This window comes from Bos taurus, chromosome 10, assembly GCF_002263795.3.
Source record: "Bos taurus isolate L1 Dominette 01449 registration number 42190680 breed Hereford chromosome 10, ARS-UCD2.0, whole genome shotgun sequence".
NCBI classification, from domain to species: domain Eukaryota; kingdom Metazoa; phylum Chordata; class Mammalia; order Artiodactyla; family Bovidae; genus Bos; species Bos taurus.
The window spans coordinates 18,678,456-18,697,438 of NC_037337.1; the positions used below are offsets into that span (position 1 = coordinate 18,678,456).

Here is an 18,983-nt window from a genome sequence, read left to right on the forward strand (position 1 = left end):
CAAATCTGGAGTCTTTGGTTTAACATGTTCATTTACCTGATTTCTCAGAGATGGCACCTTCAGACTCAATATTCAAATTTTCTGAGCTATCAGCAGTCCCTATGGAGGCCTCAGACTCAAGGGTTTCATCATCAGAGGCACGTGGTTCCAGGACAAGCATCTCAAATGTTAGTTCTTCCCTGTAAGATACAATCAAGGAATCATTAACATTTGATAAGCCAACAGGAAAGCAGACCTTCTGTGAATGTCAGGAATTTAGGTAGCAAAAACAGTCACATTTCTTACTGTTCCCTTCCAGGGTGGTGATAAGGACCTGTATGCCTGATGTGAAGAGCCAACTCATTGGAAAAGATGCTGGGAAAGATTGAAGGCAGAAGGAGAAGGGGATGACAGAGGATGGGATGGTTGGATGGCATCACTGACTCAATGGACATATGTTTGAGCAAACTAAGAGGGATAGTGAAGGATAGGGAAGCCTGGCTTGCTGCAGTCCACGGGATCGCAAACAGCTGAACATGACTTAGCAACTGAACAAGTCACAGTCACAGTGAAGGTTAAAGACAGCAAAGACTGGGACCTACAATGGGGCTAAGGCTGAGGCAGGGCTTATGCTAAAGCTGTAAGATCCTTTGATGAAATGAACTCTGGGCTGCTAAGCAGGAGACTGGGATTCTAAACTCACTCATAATACATCAGGAAAGTACTTTCCTCTTTATGGACCTTAACTTTCTCATCCACAAAAACAAAGAGACTAAACTAGATAGTCTCTAGGATTCCTTCCAGCTCTTAAACTATTTTCTTAAAAAAGCTGAGAGAATTCAGCACCACCAAACCAGCTCTCCAACAAATACTAAAGGATATTCTCTAGACAGGAAACACAAAAAGGGTGTATACATTCGACCCAAAACAATAAAGTAAATGGCAACGGGATCATACTTATCAATAATTACCTTAAACGTATATGGGTTGAATGCCCCAACCAAAAGACAAAGAATGACTGAATGGATACAAAAACAAGACCCCTACATATGTTGTCTACAAGAGACCCAGCTCAAAACAGGGGACACATACAAACTGAAAGTGAAGGGCTGGAAAAAGATTTTCCATGCAAATAGGGACCAAAAGAAAGCAGAAGTAGCAATATTCATATCAGATAAAATAGACTTTAAAACAAAGGCTGTGAAAAGAGACAAAGAAGGTCACTACATAATGATCAAAGGATCAATCCAAGAAGAAGATATAACAATTATAAATATATATGCACCCAACATAGGAGCACCGCAATATGTAAGACAAATGCTAACAAGTATGAAAGGAGAAATTAACAATAACACAATAATAGTGGGAGACTTTAATACCCCACTTACACCTATGGATAGATCAACTAAACAGAAAATTAACAAGGAAACACAAACTTTAAACGATACAATAGACCAGTTAGACCTAATTGATATCTATAGGACATTTCATCCCAAAACAACGAATTTGACCTTTTTCTCAAGCACACACGGAACCTTCTCCAGGACAGATCACATCCTGGGCCATAAGTCTAGCCTTGGTAAATTCAAAAAAACTGAAATCATTCCAAGCATCTTTTCTGACCACAATGCAGTAAGATTAGATCTCAATTACAGGAGAAAAACTAGACATACAGATGGCTAACAAACACATGAAAAGATGCTCAACATCACTCATTATCAGAGAAATGCAAATCAAAACCACTATGAGGTACCATTTCACACCAGTCAGAATGGCTGCGATCCAAAAGTCTACAAATAATAAATGCTGGAGAGGGTGTGGAGAAAAGGGAACCCTCTTACACTGTTGGTGGGAATGCAAACTAGTACAGCCACTATGGAGAAGAGTGTGGAGATTCCTTAAAAAACTGGAAATAGAACTGCCTTATGATCCAGCAATCCCACTGCTGGGCATACACACTGAGGAAACCAGAAGGGAAAGAGACACGTGTACCCCAATGTTCATCGCAGCACTGTTTATAATAGCCAGGACATGGAAACAACCTAGATGTCCATCAGCAGAGGAATGGATAAGAAAGCTATGGTACATATACACAATGGAGTATTACTCAGCCATTAAAAAGAATACATTTGAATCAGTTCTAATGAGGTGGATGAAACTGGAGCCTATTATACAGAGTGAAGTAAGCCAGAAGGAAAAACATAAATACAGTATACTAACGCATATATATGGAATTTAGAAAGATGGTAACAATAACCTGGTGTACGGGACAGCAAAAGAGACACTGATGTATAGAACAGTCTTATGGACTCTGTGGGAGAGGGAGAGGGTGGGAAGATTTGGGAGAGTGACATTGAAACATGTAGAATATCATGTAAGAAACGAGTTGCCAGTCCAGGTTCAATGCGCAATACTGGATGCTTGGGGCTGGTGCACTGGGACGACCCAGAGGGATGGTGTGGGGAGGGAGGAGGGAGGAGGGTTCAGGATGGGGAACACATGTATGCCTGTGGCGGATTCATTTTGATATTTGGCAAAACTAATACAATTATGTAAAGTTTAAAAATAAAATAAAATTAAAAAAAAAATAAAATAAAATAAAAAGCAAAAAAAAAAAAAAATCCAACATATGGAGGCTGAACAACACGCTGCTGAATAACCAACAAATCACAGAAGAAATCAAAAAAGAAATCAAAATTTGCATAGAAACGAATGAAAATAAAAACACAAAAACTCAAAACCTGTGGGACACTGTAAAAGCAGTCCTAAGTGGAAAGTTCATAGCAATACAGGCATACCTCAATAAACAAGAAAAAAGTCAAATAAATAACCTAACTCTACACCTAAAGCAACTAGAAAAGGAAGAAATGAAGAACCCCAGGGTTAGTAGAAGGAAAGAAATCTTAAAAATTAGGGCAGAAATAAATGCAAAAGAAACAAAAGAGATCATAGCAAAAATCAACAAAGCCAAAAGCTGGTTCTTTGAAAGGATAAATAAAATTGACAAACCATTAGCCAGACTCATCAAGAAACAAAGGGAGAAAAATCAAATCAATAAAATTAGAAATGAAAAAGGAGAGATCACAACAGACAACACAGAAATACAAAGGATCATAAGAGACTACTATCAGCAATTATAATGCCAATAAAATGGACAACGTGGAAGAAATGGACAAATTCTTAGAAAAGTACAACTTTCCAAAACTGGACCAGGAAGAAATAGAAAATATTAACAGACCCATCACAAGCACGGAAATGGAAACTGTAATCAGAAATCTTCCAGCAAACAAAAGCCCAGGTCCAGACGGCTTCACAGCTGAATTCTACCAAAAATTTACAGAAGAGCTAACACCTATCCTACTCAAACTCTTCCAGAAAATTGCAGAGGAAGGTAAACTTCCAAACTCATTCTATGAGGCCACCATCACCCTAATACCAAAACCTGACAAAGATGCCACAAAATAAAAAGTACAGGCCAATATCACTGATGAACATAGATGCAAAAATCCTTAACAAAATTCTAGCAATCAGAATCCAACAACACATTAAAAGATCATACACCATGACCAAGTGGGCTTCATCCCAGGGATGCAAGGATTCTTCAATATCCGCAAATCAATCAATGTAATACACCACATTAACAAATTAAAAAATAAAAACCATATGATTATCTCAATAGATGCAGAGAAAGCCTTTGACAAAATTCAACATCCATTTATGATAAAAACTCTCCAGAAAGCAGGAATAGAAGGAACATACCTCAACATAATAAAAGCTATATATGACAAACCCACAGCAAACATTATCTTTAATGGTGAAAAATTGAAAGCATTTCCTCTAAAGTCAGGAACAAAACAAGGGTGCCCACTTTCACCATTACTATTCAACATAGTTTTGGAAGTTTTGGCCACAGCAATCAAGAGCAGAAAAAGAAATAAAAGGAATCCAAATTGGAAAAGAAGAAGTAAAACTCTGTTTGCAGATGACATGATCCTCTACACAGAAAACCCTAAAGACTCCACCAGAAAATTACTAGAGCTAATCAATGAATATAGTAAAGTTGCAAGATATAAAATCAACACAGAGAAATCCCTTGCATTCCTATACACTAATAATGAGAAAATAGAAAGAGAAATTAAGGAAACAATTCCATTCACCATTGCAACGAAAAGAATAAAATACTTAGGAATATATCTACCTAAAGAAACTAAAGACCTATATATAGAAAACTATAAAACACTGGTGAAAGGAATCAAAGAGGACACTAATAGATGGAGAAATATACCATGTTCATGGATTGGAAGAATCAATATAGTGAAAATGAGTATACTACCCAAAGCAATTTATAGATTCAATGCAATCCCTGTCAAGCTACCAACGGTATTCTTCACAGAGCTAGAACAAATAGTTTCACAATTTGTATGGAATTACAAAAAACCTCGAATAGCCAAAGCAATCTTGAGAAAGAAGAATGGAACTGGAGGAATCAACCTGCCTGACTTCAGGCTATACTACAAAGCAACAGTCATCAAGACAGTATGGTACTGGCACAAAGACAGAAATATAGATCAATGGAACAAAATCGAAAGCCCAGAGATAAGTCCACACACCTATGGACACCTTATCTTTGACAAAGGAGGCAAGAATATACAATGGATTAAAGACAATCTCTTTAACAAGTGGTGCTGGGAAAACTGGCCAACCACTTGTAAAAGAAGGAAACTAGAACACTTTCTAACACCATACACAAAAATAAACTCAAAATGGATTAAAGATCTAAATGTAAGACCAGAAACTATAAAACTCCTAGAGGAGAACACAGGCAAAACACTCTCCAACATACATCACAGCAGGATCCTCTATGACCCACCTCCCAGAATATTGGAAATAAAAGCAAAAATAAACAAATGGGATCTAATTAAACTTAAAAGCTTCTGTACAACAAAGGAAGTTATAAGCAAGGTGAAAAGACAGCCTTCAGAATGGGAGAAAATAATAGCAAATGAAGCAACTGACAAACAACTAATCTCAAAAATATACAAGCAACTCCTACAGCTCAATTCCAGAAAAATAAATGACCCAATCAAAAAATGGGCCAAAGAACTAAACAGACATTTCTCCAAAGAAGACATACAGATGGCTAACACACACATGAAAAGATGCTCAACATCACTCATTATCAGAGAAATGCAAATCAAAGCCACTATGAGGTACCATTTCACGCCAGTCAGAATGGCTGCGATCCAAAAGTCTACAAGCAATAAATGCTGGAGAGCATGTGGAGAAAAGGGAACCCTCTTACACTGTTGGTGGGAATGCAAACTAGTACAGCCACTATGGAGAAGAGTGTGGAGATTCCTTAAAAAACTGGAAACAGAACTGTCTTATGACCCAGCAATTCCACTGCTGGGCATACACACTGAGGAAACCAGAATTGAAAGAGACACGTGTACCCCAATGTTCATCGCAGCACTGTTTATAATAGCCAGGACACGGAAGCAACCTAGATGTCCATCAGCAGATGAATGGATAAGAAAGCAGTGGTACATACACACAATGGAGTATTACTCAGCCATTAAAAAGAATACATTTGAATCAGTGCTAATGAGGTGGATGAAATTGGAGCCTATTATACAGAGTGAAGTAAGCCAGAAAGAAAAACACCAATACAGTATACTAACGCATATATATGTAATTTACAAAGATGGTAACAATAACCCTTTTGCTGTATACGAGACAGCAAAAGAAACACTGATGTATAGAACAGTCTTTTGGACTCTGTGGGAGAGGGATAGGGTGGGATGATTTGGGAGAATGGCACTGAAACATGTATAGTATCATATATGAAACGAGTCACCAGTCCAGGTTCGATGCACGATACTGGATGCTTGGGGCTGGTGCACTGGGACGACCCAGAGGGATGGTATGGGGAAGGAGGAGGGAGGAGGGTTCAGGATGGGGAACACATGTATACCTGTGATGGATTCATTTTGATACATGGCAAAACCAATACAATATTATAAAGTTAAAAAATAAAATTAAATTAAAAAAAAATTATGACATTTTCATCCCACTTGTTTGACTAAGTATGAATAGAATGCTAGATTTCTAATTTATATTCACTCAAAGTTTTGATATAGTTCCATTTATTCTGGCATCTAGACAGTGACAGACTTTATTTTCTTGGGCTCCAAAGTCACTGTGGATGTTGAGTGCAGCCATGGAATTAAAAGATGCTTGTTCCTTGGAAGAAAAGCTATGACAATGTATTAAAAAAGTAGAGACATTACTCTGTGGACAAAGGTCCATATAGTCGAAGCTATGGTTTTTCCAGTAGTCATGTATGGATGTGAGAGTTGGACCATAAAGAAAGCTGAGTGACAAAGAACTGATGTTTTTGAACTGTGGTGTTGGAGAAGACTCTTGAGAGTCCCTTGGACTGCAAGGAGATCCAATCAGTCCATTCTGAAGGAAATCCGTTCTGCATATTCATTGGAAGGACTGATGCTGAAGCTGAAACTCCAATACTTCGGCCACCTGATGTGAAGAACTGACTCACTGGAAAAGACCCTGATGCTGGGAAAGATTGAAGGCAGGAGGAGAAGGGGACGACAGAGGAGGAGAAGGGGACGACAGAGGAGGAGAAGGGGACGACAGAGGATGAGATGCTTGGATGGCATCACCAACCCAATGGACATGTGCTTGAGCAAGCTCTGGGAGATGATAAAGGACAGGGAGGCCTGGTATGCGGCAGTCCATGGGATCACAGAGTCGGACATGACTGAGCAACTGAACAACAAAGTATTACTGCTAAAAGTCTAGCAATCTTATTTTTTAGTGATTTAAAAAAAAATCTTGAATGAGGTTTGAAACTTTTAATCCAATTCTGAAAATATAAAAAAATACTGTGTTTAAGTAAACCAGAAAGAAAAACACCAATACAGTATACTGACACATATATATGGAATTTAGAAAGATGGTAACGATAACCCTATATGCAAGACAGCAAAAGAGACACAGATGTATAGAACAGTCTTTTGGACTCTGTGGTAGAAGGCGAGGGTGGGATGATTTGAGACAATAGCATTGAAACATGTATATGTGAAACAGATCGCCAGTCTGGGTTCAATGCATGAGACAGGGCACTCAGGGGTACAACGGGATGACCCAGAGGGATGGGATGGGGAGGGAGGTGGGAGGAGGGTTCAGGATGGGGAACACATGTACACCCATGGCTGATTCATGTCAATGTATGGCAAAACCACTACAATATTGTAAAATAATTAGCCTCCAATTAAAATAAATAAATTAAAAAAAATTTTATTAGCTGCTACACACTATATCCTCTACCTTCTTTGGCCAAGGAGAGACCTCTAGATCTCCTAAATGAAATAAAACAGACTGACCTCTTCTGTCCTTTTAAACCTTTGCCATCTCCACTTCAGACTACTATTCTCGATTCCTTCTTATCAATCACTCACCTCCTCTCAGCCATGCCTCCTCATTCCCTGAAGTCTTTGGTACCTGGCTTCTAATCTTACTTTCTCACTACTGCCTGACACCACTGTGATTCATTTTAATCAATATCTTTGTTAAAAGCTCATGTCAATACCCTAACATCAAAGTTCCTTTACATCTGCAATTCCAAATAACCTTTTCTCCACTCTGTGTAGGCAATTTTCCCCAGTGGGCAGACCCTGGAGTTTGTCGATCCACTCCTCCACTCTGTCCACTGCCTCGTTATCCTTCCAAGTGTAACTCCATTTTCATCGATTCTCCTCCTTTGCAGAGCCCTCTTAGCTTCTCTTCCACTCTACCCAGCTTTAAACTGTTCATCCTTTAATACCTCCAATACCTGGCTTGAGATTCATGGACAATTTTTGCAAGGATAGTCTCGCCAACAACTCACTGCTGCAATGACAACTGTCATAAGCAATGCACATTCACACCTCTGAGACTATGTTCATACATTTCCCTTTCTCTGGGACTTTCACCTTCCTGGCAAATTCCTATTCATCCTTCAATAGTTCCCATGCAATTTTCATCAAAGCTGAATTAGCTCCTCTTTTCAGATCATTTTTGTATCAAATAGCTAGCTGCTCATCAAAGTAGACCATTTTTACCTTATCATGTTCAGCACAGCTGAGCCCTAGCTGCTTTTTCAGCTTGTCCAAATTCTAGAAGCAATCCTGACAAGCAAAAAGTACTTTAAAAGACTCATAATCTCTCATGAATCAAGCTCTCAGACCTGGGATCCTGGAACTCATGAACAAAAATCCTCTTAAAACTTGAGTCATCACTGACAACCAGTACACAGTACCTTCAGAGAGAACCACAGGATGGTCACATTATACCCAAGAAGTAGTGTTACCATCCTTGCTCCAGGGATGGCAGAGGTCACAGAGTGGTTTATCTGTCTCTCTCCCAACTGCAACCAATTTCCCTACTTGGTGTCCCAGCACCTCCAAGAGTTGCTGCCTTACCCTGACCATCCAGTTGCTGACCCCATGGTTATATTGATCTTCAGATAATAATGTTCCTTTATGGAGTTCTGACGGAGAAGGCAATGGCAACCCACTCCAGTACTCTTGCCTGGAAAATCCCATGGACGGAGGAGCCTGGTAGGCTGCAGTCCAAGGGGTTGCTGAGGGTCAGACACGACTGAGCAACTTCACTTTCACTTTTCACTTTCATGCATTGGAGAAGGAAATGGCAACCCACTCCAGTGTTCCTGCCTGGAGAATCCCAGGGACAGGGGAGCCTGGTGGGCTGCCATCTATGGGGTCACACAGAGTCGGACACGACTGAAGTGACTCAGCAGCAGCAGTAGCATGGAGTTCTGAATCATCTTAGCCTGGGAATCTTTATTTCTCCTTTAAAAGAAAAATTTGTCACCAAGACTGGTGACCTGTTAAGAATCTGGGCTAAGACCGACACACCCTGTCCAGTCAGCCTTTTGAGAATCTCCACTGTAGCAGCTTCAGATCTCCTAGCTCTTCAGCATCCTTCCTTGAGGTGACAACTTTCACATTGCTACGTGAGTACAGACAGCATGTCCTTGTCATCTCCACATCCCCTGTACCCTGACGTAGAGTCTGACTCACAATAAGGAAGAATAAACAGAGGACAGGAGGAAGAAAATGGAAACAGGTAACGGTTGCTCGCTTTCCTTCCAGCGACTCACTTCTCTTTCTGCAGATTCTCAATCTGCTCGGTCAGGACTCTCTCCTCCTGCTGCATAGCTGCCTGCTGCTGCTCTGTGATGTCAGTCTCCAGGGCCACCTCACTAGTCAAGGTCTCTTCCGTAACATCAGACATGGAAGGCAGCCGAACCACAGCAGGAGAGGATGGACATGGATAGTTTCCTCGACGAAGACGCCCCTTGCCCTGCAAAGAAAAATACATGTTAAAGGTAAATTGAGTGACTCCATCAGTTTTACTTGGCCCAGTTAGGATAACAAGTGTAATATTTCCATCACACCTGGTGAATGGTGGGAATAAGTGGAAACATTCTATGAGACCTAAAATATTTATAGGCTAAGTATTTCTTGCCAGAGCACTGGAAAATGGGTATGTAGGGGGGTGGGAGTGTAAGAACACATCGTGTACTGGGATGAGGTTCTCTTTTTTAACTAAGGTATAGTTGTTTTACAATGTTGTATTAGTTTCTTCTGCTGTACAATGAAGTGAATCAGCTATATGTATACACATATTCCCGTTCCTCTTGAACCTCCCTCCCTCCTCCCCTCTTCTGCCCCTCTAAGTTATCACAGAGCTCCAAACTAAGCTCCCTGTGCTATAAAGCAACTTCCCCACTAGCTATTTTACACATGGTAGTATATATGTATCAATCCTAATCTTTATAATGATATGAGATTCTTCTATTAATCTAAGCTATCTCCTGCAAAACTAAATATCCTGCAAATTAAATATCCACACATGGCTATTTAAATTTTAATTAAATTAAAGTTAAATGGGATGTGGGGGAGGGATAAATTGGGAGATTGGAATTGACATATGTGTATATGACATATGTGTGTACTACTATATATAAAACAGATAACTCATAAGGACCTATTGTACAGCACAGGGAACTCTACTCAATACTCTGTGATGGCCTATATGGGAAAAAACATCTTTAAAAAGAGTGGATATATGTATAAGTGATTCACTTCACTGTACACCTGAAACTAACACAACATTGTAAATCAAGTATACTCCAATAAAACTTTTTTTAATTAAATAGAAGTAAAAATTTAGCTCTGCAATCACCCTAGCCAAATTTCAAAAGTTCAACAGCCACAGGTGGTTAGTGACTACCACAAGGAAAAGTGCAGAAATAGAGCATCTCTATCATCAAACAAAGTTCTGAGGGACAACACTGCTCTACAGGAAGACTATACAAAACAGGTCCTAAAACTCAGTTTTATTTTTTTTAAATACCATTTATATATTATAGGGTGTTAGTGAGAGATATTCTCTAAGAACAACTCAAGAAACTTCCTTCTTGAGATCAGAGGGGGAATAATCTCATTGTTTTAATTGGTTACTTGTATGTAACTTTAGCCTCTGATAATGACAATTAAACCTCCTGCTGAGAACAACTGGACCAAACATAAAAACCTAACAGATTCTTAAAGGCGCTATAGAGTTAACAAGGCAGACCAAAGAGAGGTTGGCCCAGTATTCAGGGCTAATTTATATTTAAGAGGCAGATGAGAGTCTGAACAGAGCTTCTGACAGACTACAGCAGGAGTCAGCAAAACATGGCCTTTGGGCCAAATGTGTCCTAATTGCAGATTTTGTAAATAAAGCTTTACTGAAATACTTTTCTGCTCATTAATTCATGCATTGTCTATGGCTCTTCTGCAGAATAATGGTAGCACTGATAGTTGCAACAGCTTCCATGTTCCACAAAGCCTCAAGTATTTAGGCTATGGTCCTTTAGAGAAAATTTGCCAAGCCCTGGGGTAAGAATAATAGTCCAGACCCAGGCAAGGGTGTGAGCTGTAGTCAGGTGTTGAGTGTGGACTCCATGCATGCCTGACGCTGGGACCCCTAAGGTTTGTAAATTGAAATTATTATAGTCATTGCAGATACTGCAGGCTAGCTTCAAGTTGTCTGAATGGTTCAAAAAAACTGTAATCCCTAAAATTGGATTCAAGTAATCTCAGATTGCTAGTGTTCTAGAACGTGGCAGAAAACAATGAAAACACTGGAGGAAAGTAACACCATCTTAGGTTTCAAAATATTTTTACAAATAATTTTTAAAAATACTTTGCTCACATACAATAAAAAGTAAGCAAGCACAAAAGGAGACAAGACAATGTAAATGGAAACCAGTAAAAACAACAGAAACCCTCAATGACACCAGATATTGTGACTTTCAGAACAGACTCAAAGTAACCATGCTGAAAGACACAGAAAGACATAGCTTAACTAGTGGACTGGAATAGGTCGGAAGAAAATATAAAGAATCAAGCAGAGAAAACAAAACACATTTTTTTCTATAAAAATTCAATAAAGAAGATAAAGAGGACACAATAAAAAGATCTACCATATGCAAAAAGATTACTAGGAGAAAAGAGAGATCCTATAGGAGAAATACGAAAGAAATGATAGCAGAACATCTTTCAAAACCAATTAAAGATATCAACCTACTGACTGCAGAAAATCTTCAACCTCTAGAAAAGATAAACATTGGGTTGGCCAAAAAGTTCATTTGGGTCCTTCCATCTGATGTTATAGGAAAAGCCCAAGCGAACTTTTTGGCCAGTCCAATGAAAAGAAGTCCATACCATACCTAGAGACAGCTGCTAAAAAATAAAGGCAAAAAAAATCTAAAAAGAAGTCAGAAAAAAAAAATGTATCTGCAACAAAGAAGCAAGTATTTGATTCAAGGCTTACTTTTCAACGGAAACAATGGAAGTCAGAAAACAACAAATAGTATTTTCAAAAGATGAAAGGAAAAAGTAACTGCCTGTCTAGAATTCTATACATTGCAAAAGCAGCCTTCAAGAATGAAGTTTAAATAAAGACATTTTCAGACATACTAAGATAGGAAATCTGTCACCAGCACATCTGCACTAAAGGAAGGGCAGACAGAAAATGACCCAAAGAGAAAAGTCAAGGAGAAAGAAATGAAGCAGTTAAAACAGTAAAGATGTAAGTCTAAATGAATTTTCATAAAACATAAGAATAATATATTGCATTTAAAATAGATAATTTAAAACATCTGCATAACAACAACAGCAATATATCAAACAATAGCTAAAGCATATTAAAGACCTTGTCCTATCTAGGAAAAAAATAAAAGCACCAACTGACTTTGATAAATCAGAGATGCCTGTTGTAATCTTTAGCTGAAAACTAAAAGAAGAGTAAAAAAGTATAAAACTTTAAAACTAAGGAAAAAATTGAATACAATATGTAGTCAAAAGAAAAAGGAAAAAAGAACAAAACAGTAAGAAAGAAACAAAACATATATCAGGTAGGAAAAATTAAAAGCACAAAATAAAACAGTAGATTTAAATCCAAATACATCAGTGATTACATTAAATTAAGTGATTAAATGCATTAGTTAAAACCTGAAGATTATCAGACTTTATTTAAAAAAAGAAAATTCAATTATAGTAAGTTTACAAGGCATGGATATAAAATATTCAAAATTCAGGAAGGCTGAAAGCAAAAAGGCAGGAGTAAAAGACATACCATGTCAGCACAGAGAAAACAAGTGTATACACACAAATCAGTAAAGTAATATACCTAACCAACTTAATAAACACAAGTTATCTAATAGACATATAGAATTCATGACCTAACAACTACAGGATATTTTAAAGCACACACAGCAAAGAGAGTAATAGATTTTTCTCTGAAACAGTTTATCTGACCTTTAAAGTAATTTAAAGTAAGTTTTCTGATAGTACAATTACAAAGAGAAAACTAAAAATCCCTATGTATGCAGAATTTAAGAAACACATATCTATGCATCAAGAAGATGTGATACATATATGAAATAATGCAATTTGCAGCAACATGGATGGACCTAGAGACTATTATACTAAATGAAATAAGTCAGAAAGAGAAAAGCAAATGTCATATGACATCACTTATACATGGAATCTAAAATATGACACGAATGAACTTATCTATGAAACAGAAACAGATTCCCAGACACATAGCACAGACTTGTGGTTGCCAAGGGGGACAGTGAGGGAGAGATGGATTAGGAGTTTGGGATTAGCAGATATAAACTATTATATAAAGAAGGATAAATAACAAAGCCCTACTGTACAGCTCAGGGAACTATATTCAATATTCTGTGATAAAACAATAATGGAAAAGAATATGAGAATGATATATGTGTATAAGTGAGTCATTCTGCTGTATGGCAGAAATTAACACAACACTGTAAATCAACTATACTTGAATAAAATTTAAAAAAAGAAAAAGAAATAGACTTCTAAAATACCCATAGCCAAAGAAGAAATCACAACAGGAATTTAAAAAGTCTTTGAACTAAACAATATAAAAATCTGTGGGATACAGTTTAACCCTGTTGATCTTAAAAGTTATAAGCTTTATATGCATACATTAGAAAAAAAAAGGTTAAAAATTAAAAAGGTAAGTACTTTAGAAAACTTTAGAAAAAAGGTATCTATTTTAGAAAACTAGGGAAAGAACAACAAAATAAACCCAATGAGAGAAAAAGGAAATAAAGAGTAAATAAACACTAGAAAAAAGAGGACCAAAGGCAAACGCAGCTCTTTGAAACAACTAATAAAGAATTTTAAATGCTGGCAAAATTGATAAGAGAGAAAGAAATCACAAATAACCAAAGGAATGAAAAAGGGGGCACTATCCAAATCTAGTAGACATGAAAAAGATAAGAGGCTACTATGAACAACTCTATGTTAATAAATCTGAAATTTTATACAAAGTGGAGAAATTTCTACAAAAGTCCAAATAACTAATACTGTCAAGGAAAAAAAAAAAATGTGATTAAGTTTATAAACTTAATCTATAAATAACATCTTTATAGACAGAAAACTGGAAGCTTAGATGATTTCACCAGTAAACAAGAAGAAATAAAACACAAATTCTTCCACAGAATTAAAGACAAGGACTACTCTCCTGCTCGCCACAACTAGAGAAAGAAAAGCCCACACAGCAATGAAGACCCAGCACATCCATAAATAAATAAAAATTATAAAAAAGGACTACTCTCCAACTCATTTTTAGAGGCTAGCATAAACTAGATATTAAAACATAGGACATTAAAAGGAAAGTTTATTAAGGGACAATTTTACTCAAACAAAGGTGCAAAAATTCTAAACATACTATAAATCAATATCAATAAAAATCCCAAGACAATTTTTGTGAAGCTGATTCTATAATTTATATGGCAATATATACAGAGCCAAGAATAGTCAAAACACTATTGAACAAGGTAGAATGACTTGTTCTAGCAGGTATTTTTAGAAAGCTATACTAATTGAAATAGTGGTGTTGATAAAAAGACAGTAAAAATAGACAAGAAAGAGATCCATGAATATAAAGACCACTCCCTACATTATATCATATACAAAAATATTTTCAGGTGGATTATACACTTAAATGTGAAAGGTGAAACAATAAAGCTTGTACACAATAATAAAGATTATCTTCATAACTTAAGATTGTAAAAAAAATTCTTAAACATGACCCTAAAAATACTAGTCTAAAGAAAAAGATTGGTAAGTTAGGCTACATTAAAATTAAGAACATCCTGTTCAATGAAAGACACCTTTAATAGTGGAAGAAGAAATTACACAACGGAAGTAATCAATAAAGGGCTTATATCCAGAATCCATTAAGAACTCTTTCAAATCAGAAAAAGGCAGACAACCCCATCAGAAAAATGACCAAGAGTTGTGAACAGGTCCTCCATCAAAGAGGATATCCAAACTGCCAACATACTTACGAAAAAGTGCTTAAGCACATTAGAGTCACAATACAGAAATTTAAAATGAAACCCTAATGACACAAAATCACTGCAGATGGTGATTGCAGCAATGAAATTAAAAGACACTTACTCCTTGGAAGGAAAGTTATGACCAACCTAGACAGCATATTAAAAAGCAGAGACATTACTTTGCCGACAAAGGTTCGTCTAGTCAAGGCTGTGGTTTTTCCAGTGGTCATGTATGGATGTGAGAGTTGGACTATAAAGAAAGCTGAGCACTGAAGAACTGATGCTTTTGAACAGTGGTGTTGGAGAAGACTCTTGAGAGTCCCTTGGACTGCAAAGAGATCCAACCAGTCCATCCTAAAGATCAGTCCTGGGTGTTCATTGGAAGGACCGATGTTGAAGCTGAAATTTCAATACTTTGGCCACCTGATGTGAAGAGCTGACTCATTTGAAAAGACTCTGATGCTGGGAAAGATTGAGGGTAGGAGGAAAAGGGGATGACAGAGGATGAGATGGTTGGATGGCATCACCAACTCAATGGACATGGGTTTGGGTGGACTCTGCGAGTTGGTGATGGACAGGGAGGCCTGGCATGCTGCGATTCATGGGGTTGCAAAGAGTCGGACACGACTGAGTGACCGAATTGAACTGAACTGAACTAATGATACACCCATTAAAATGGCTAAAATTAAAGAATCTGACAATATAAGAGCTGGGAAGGAAGTGAAGCAATTGGGAACTCTCATGCACTGCTAGTACAATACAACTCTTTTGGAAAAAAAGTTTGTCATTATGGACTCAGGATGAAAACAAATTTTACACACACACATATATATATATATCCTGTGACCCAGGATATAGTATTGCACTCCTGTATAACCCCCACAAAAATACATCCATGTCACCATCAAAATTAAATGTATCAGAATGTTCATAGAAGCATTACTCATAATTCCCCAAAATACAAGCCCAATGTCCATCAACACTAGAATAGATTAACTGTGGTATAAGCATACACTAAAATACTATTACAGTAACAAGTATGTGCTATAATGAAACACAATAATATGGACAAGTCTTACACATATAAGGTTGAGTGAAATAAATCGGATATAAAATACCTATTATATGAGTCCATTTATATAAAGCTTAAAAACAGAACTATAGTGCTCAGGGATACACACTTAAATGGGAAAACAACAAAGAAACAGAGTAAGTGATTAACACAATACTCAGATTATTGCTTACTTTGGGGGGAGGGAAAGGATTATGATTGGAAAGAAAAAGATAAGAGCTTCTGGGGGTTCTATATCTTGATCTAAGGGTGGTACATGGATGCTCATAATTCATCAAGACATGTATATATGTCTCCGTCCTTTTCTATATGTGTCATATTTCTCAATAAAGCCAGTTCCTCTTCAAAGCTAGTTATGTGTGCAAAATACTACTATCTTTTGAGAAGATCTGTCTCAGAAACTGCTGAGCTAGCCCAAATGACAAGGTGAAAGTGGAGGGTAGTTCTAAAGACGTTCAGGCTCATTCTTCCAAACGTATGCCCTCTAAAACATGCAACAGGATGAAAATCAGGAGGATGACAAGATTGCTATTCCACTTTTAGTTCTGGGATCAAGAGGTGAGGAATATGTTATGAAAGCCCTCAACACAAAGGATCAAATTTCACCATATATATGGAAACACAAAAAACCTCGAATAGAGAAAGCAATCTTGAAGAAGAAAAATGGAACTGGAGAAATCAACCTTCCTGACTTCAGACTATACTACAAAGCTAGACATCAAGACAGTATGGTACTGGCACAAAGACAGAAATATAGACCAGTAGAACAAAACAGACAACCCAGAGATAAATCCACAAACCTTATCTTTGACAAAGGCAACAAAAATACACAATGGAGAAAAGACAATCTCTTTAACAAGTGGTACTAGGAAAACTGGTCAACCACCTGTAAAAGAATGAAACCAGGATACTTTCTATCACCATACACAAAAATAAACTCCAAATGGATTAAAGATCTAAATGTAAGACCAGAAAACTATAAAGCTCTTAGAAGAAAACATAAGCAGAACACTCTTTGACATAAATCACAGCAAGATCCTCTATGACCCACCTCCCAGAGTAATGGAAATGAAAACAAAAATAAACAAATGGGACCTAATTAAACTTGAAAGTTTTTGTACAACGAAGGAAACTATAAGCAAGGTAAAAAAAGGCAGCCTTCAGAATGGGAGAAAATAATAGCAAATGAAACAACTGATAAAGAATTAATCTCCAAAATATACAAGCAGCTCATGCAGATCAATACCAGATAAATGAATGATCCAATCAAAAAGTGGGCCAAAGAACTGAACAGACATTTCTCCAAAGAAGACATATGATGGCTAATGTGCTTTGTTGCTCAGTCGTGTCCGACTCTTTGTGACCCCAAGGACTGTAGTCCAGTAGGCTCCTCTGTCCACAGGGTTTCTCCAGGCAAGTATACTAGTGTGGGCTGCCATGGAGTTCACTGGAGATGGCTAATAAACACATGAAAAGATGCTCAACATCACTCATCAACAGATAAATGCAAATCAAAACCACAAGTAGGTACCAACTCACGCCAGTCAGAATGGCTGCCATCAAAAAGTCTACAAACAGTAAATGCTAGAGAGAGTGTGGAGAAAAGGGAACCCTCTTACACCGTTGGTGGGACTGCAAACTAGTACAGCCACTAAGGAGAACAGTGTGGAGATTCTTTAAAAAACTGGAAACAGAACTGCCCTACGACCCAGCAATCCCGCTGCTCGGCATACGTACTGAGGAAACCAGAACTGAAAGAACACTGTATTCCAATGTTCACTGCAGTACTGTTTACAATAGCTAGGATGTGGAAGCAACCTAGATGTCCATCGGCAGACGAATGGATAAGGAAGTTGTGGTACATATACAAAATGGAATATTACTTAGCTATAAAAAAGAACGCATTTGAGTCAGTTCTAATGAGGTGGATGAAACTGGAGCCTGTTATACACAGTGAAGTATACAGAAGTATACAGAAAGAGAAACACCAATACAGTATATTAATGCATACATATGGAATTTAGAGATGGTAACAATGACCATATATACAAGATGGCAAAAGAGACACAGATGTAAAGAACAGACTTTTGGACTATGTGGGAGAAAGCGAGGGTGGGATGATTTGAGAAAATAGCATTGAAACATGTATATTACCATATGTAAAATAGATGACCAGTGCAAGTTCAATGCATGAAGCTGGGCACTCAAAGCCAGTGCACTGGGACAACCCAAAGGGATAGGGTGGGGAAGGAGGTGGGAGGGGGTGTTCAGGATGAGGGGACACATATGCACTTGTGGCTGACTCATGTCTATATATGGCAAAAACCACCACAGTATTGTAAAGTAATCAGCTTCCAAATAAAAAAAAAAAAATCAGTCTGCCAATTTAATGAAGGATGACCCCAGATAAGACAGCATTGTGGAATGGAGGCAGAGAATGGGGTTTTGAGTGTTAAAGTCCATTATGACTGGTCAGGATCACATTATAAACTCCAAGACATCTTTTCATTACATACGATTTTGACTATTTTAATGAAGCCAAATGAACAACTAAAACTTAATGTGATATAAAAGCCTCAGGGAGCTGGAAAAAAATCTGAGCTTATCCCTAGTATTCACTTCCCAGTATCAATAAAACAGCTGCCTGTGTTCTGAGTTCATACCATCACCTGGCCACCTAAGTACCTCACAATGGGTTAGTTAAGAATCACTTAACAGAGCTGAAGAAAATCAATCTTTCTAGGTATGCTCTCTCTCTTAAGATAGGATTAAATAAAAATTAAGAAAGAACTCCTACAGCCCAGAGTTCTCTTATAAGGTCAGAGAAAGTAAATCTTAAAGTTAATTACATAGAGCTTTTAGAAACATGGGAAAATGTTAATACTGTGTTATTAACATTTTATTATATTTATATTTATATTATTTATATAATATATACATATATTTATATATTTATATAATAATAAATATATTAAT

The 18,983-nt window shown here is 37.3% G+C and overlaps 1 protein-coding gene across 1 annotated transcript in view; it reads right to left on the bottom strand.

Moving 5' to 3' along the window:
• The window catches only part of MYO9A (myosin IXA), a 388,889-nt gene that overhangs the window by 5,798 nt on the left and 364,108 nt on the right, over window positions 1-18,983 (bottom strand). The window contains 2 exon segments of the mRNA XM_024997927.2: window positions 37-179; window positions 9,164-9,366. Of these exon segments, the coding sequence (XP_024853695.1) occupies window positions 37-179; window positions 9,164-9,366 (346 nt within the window).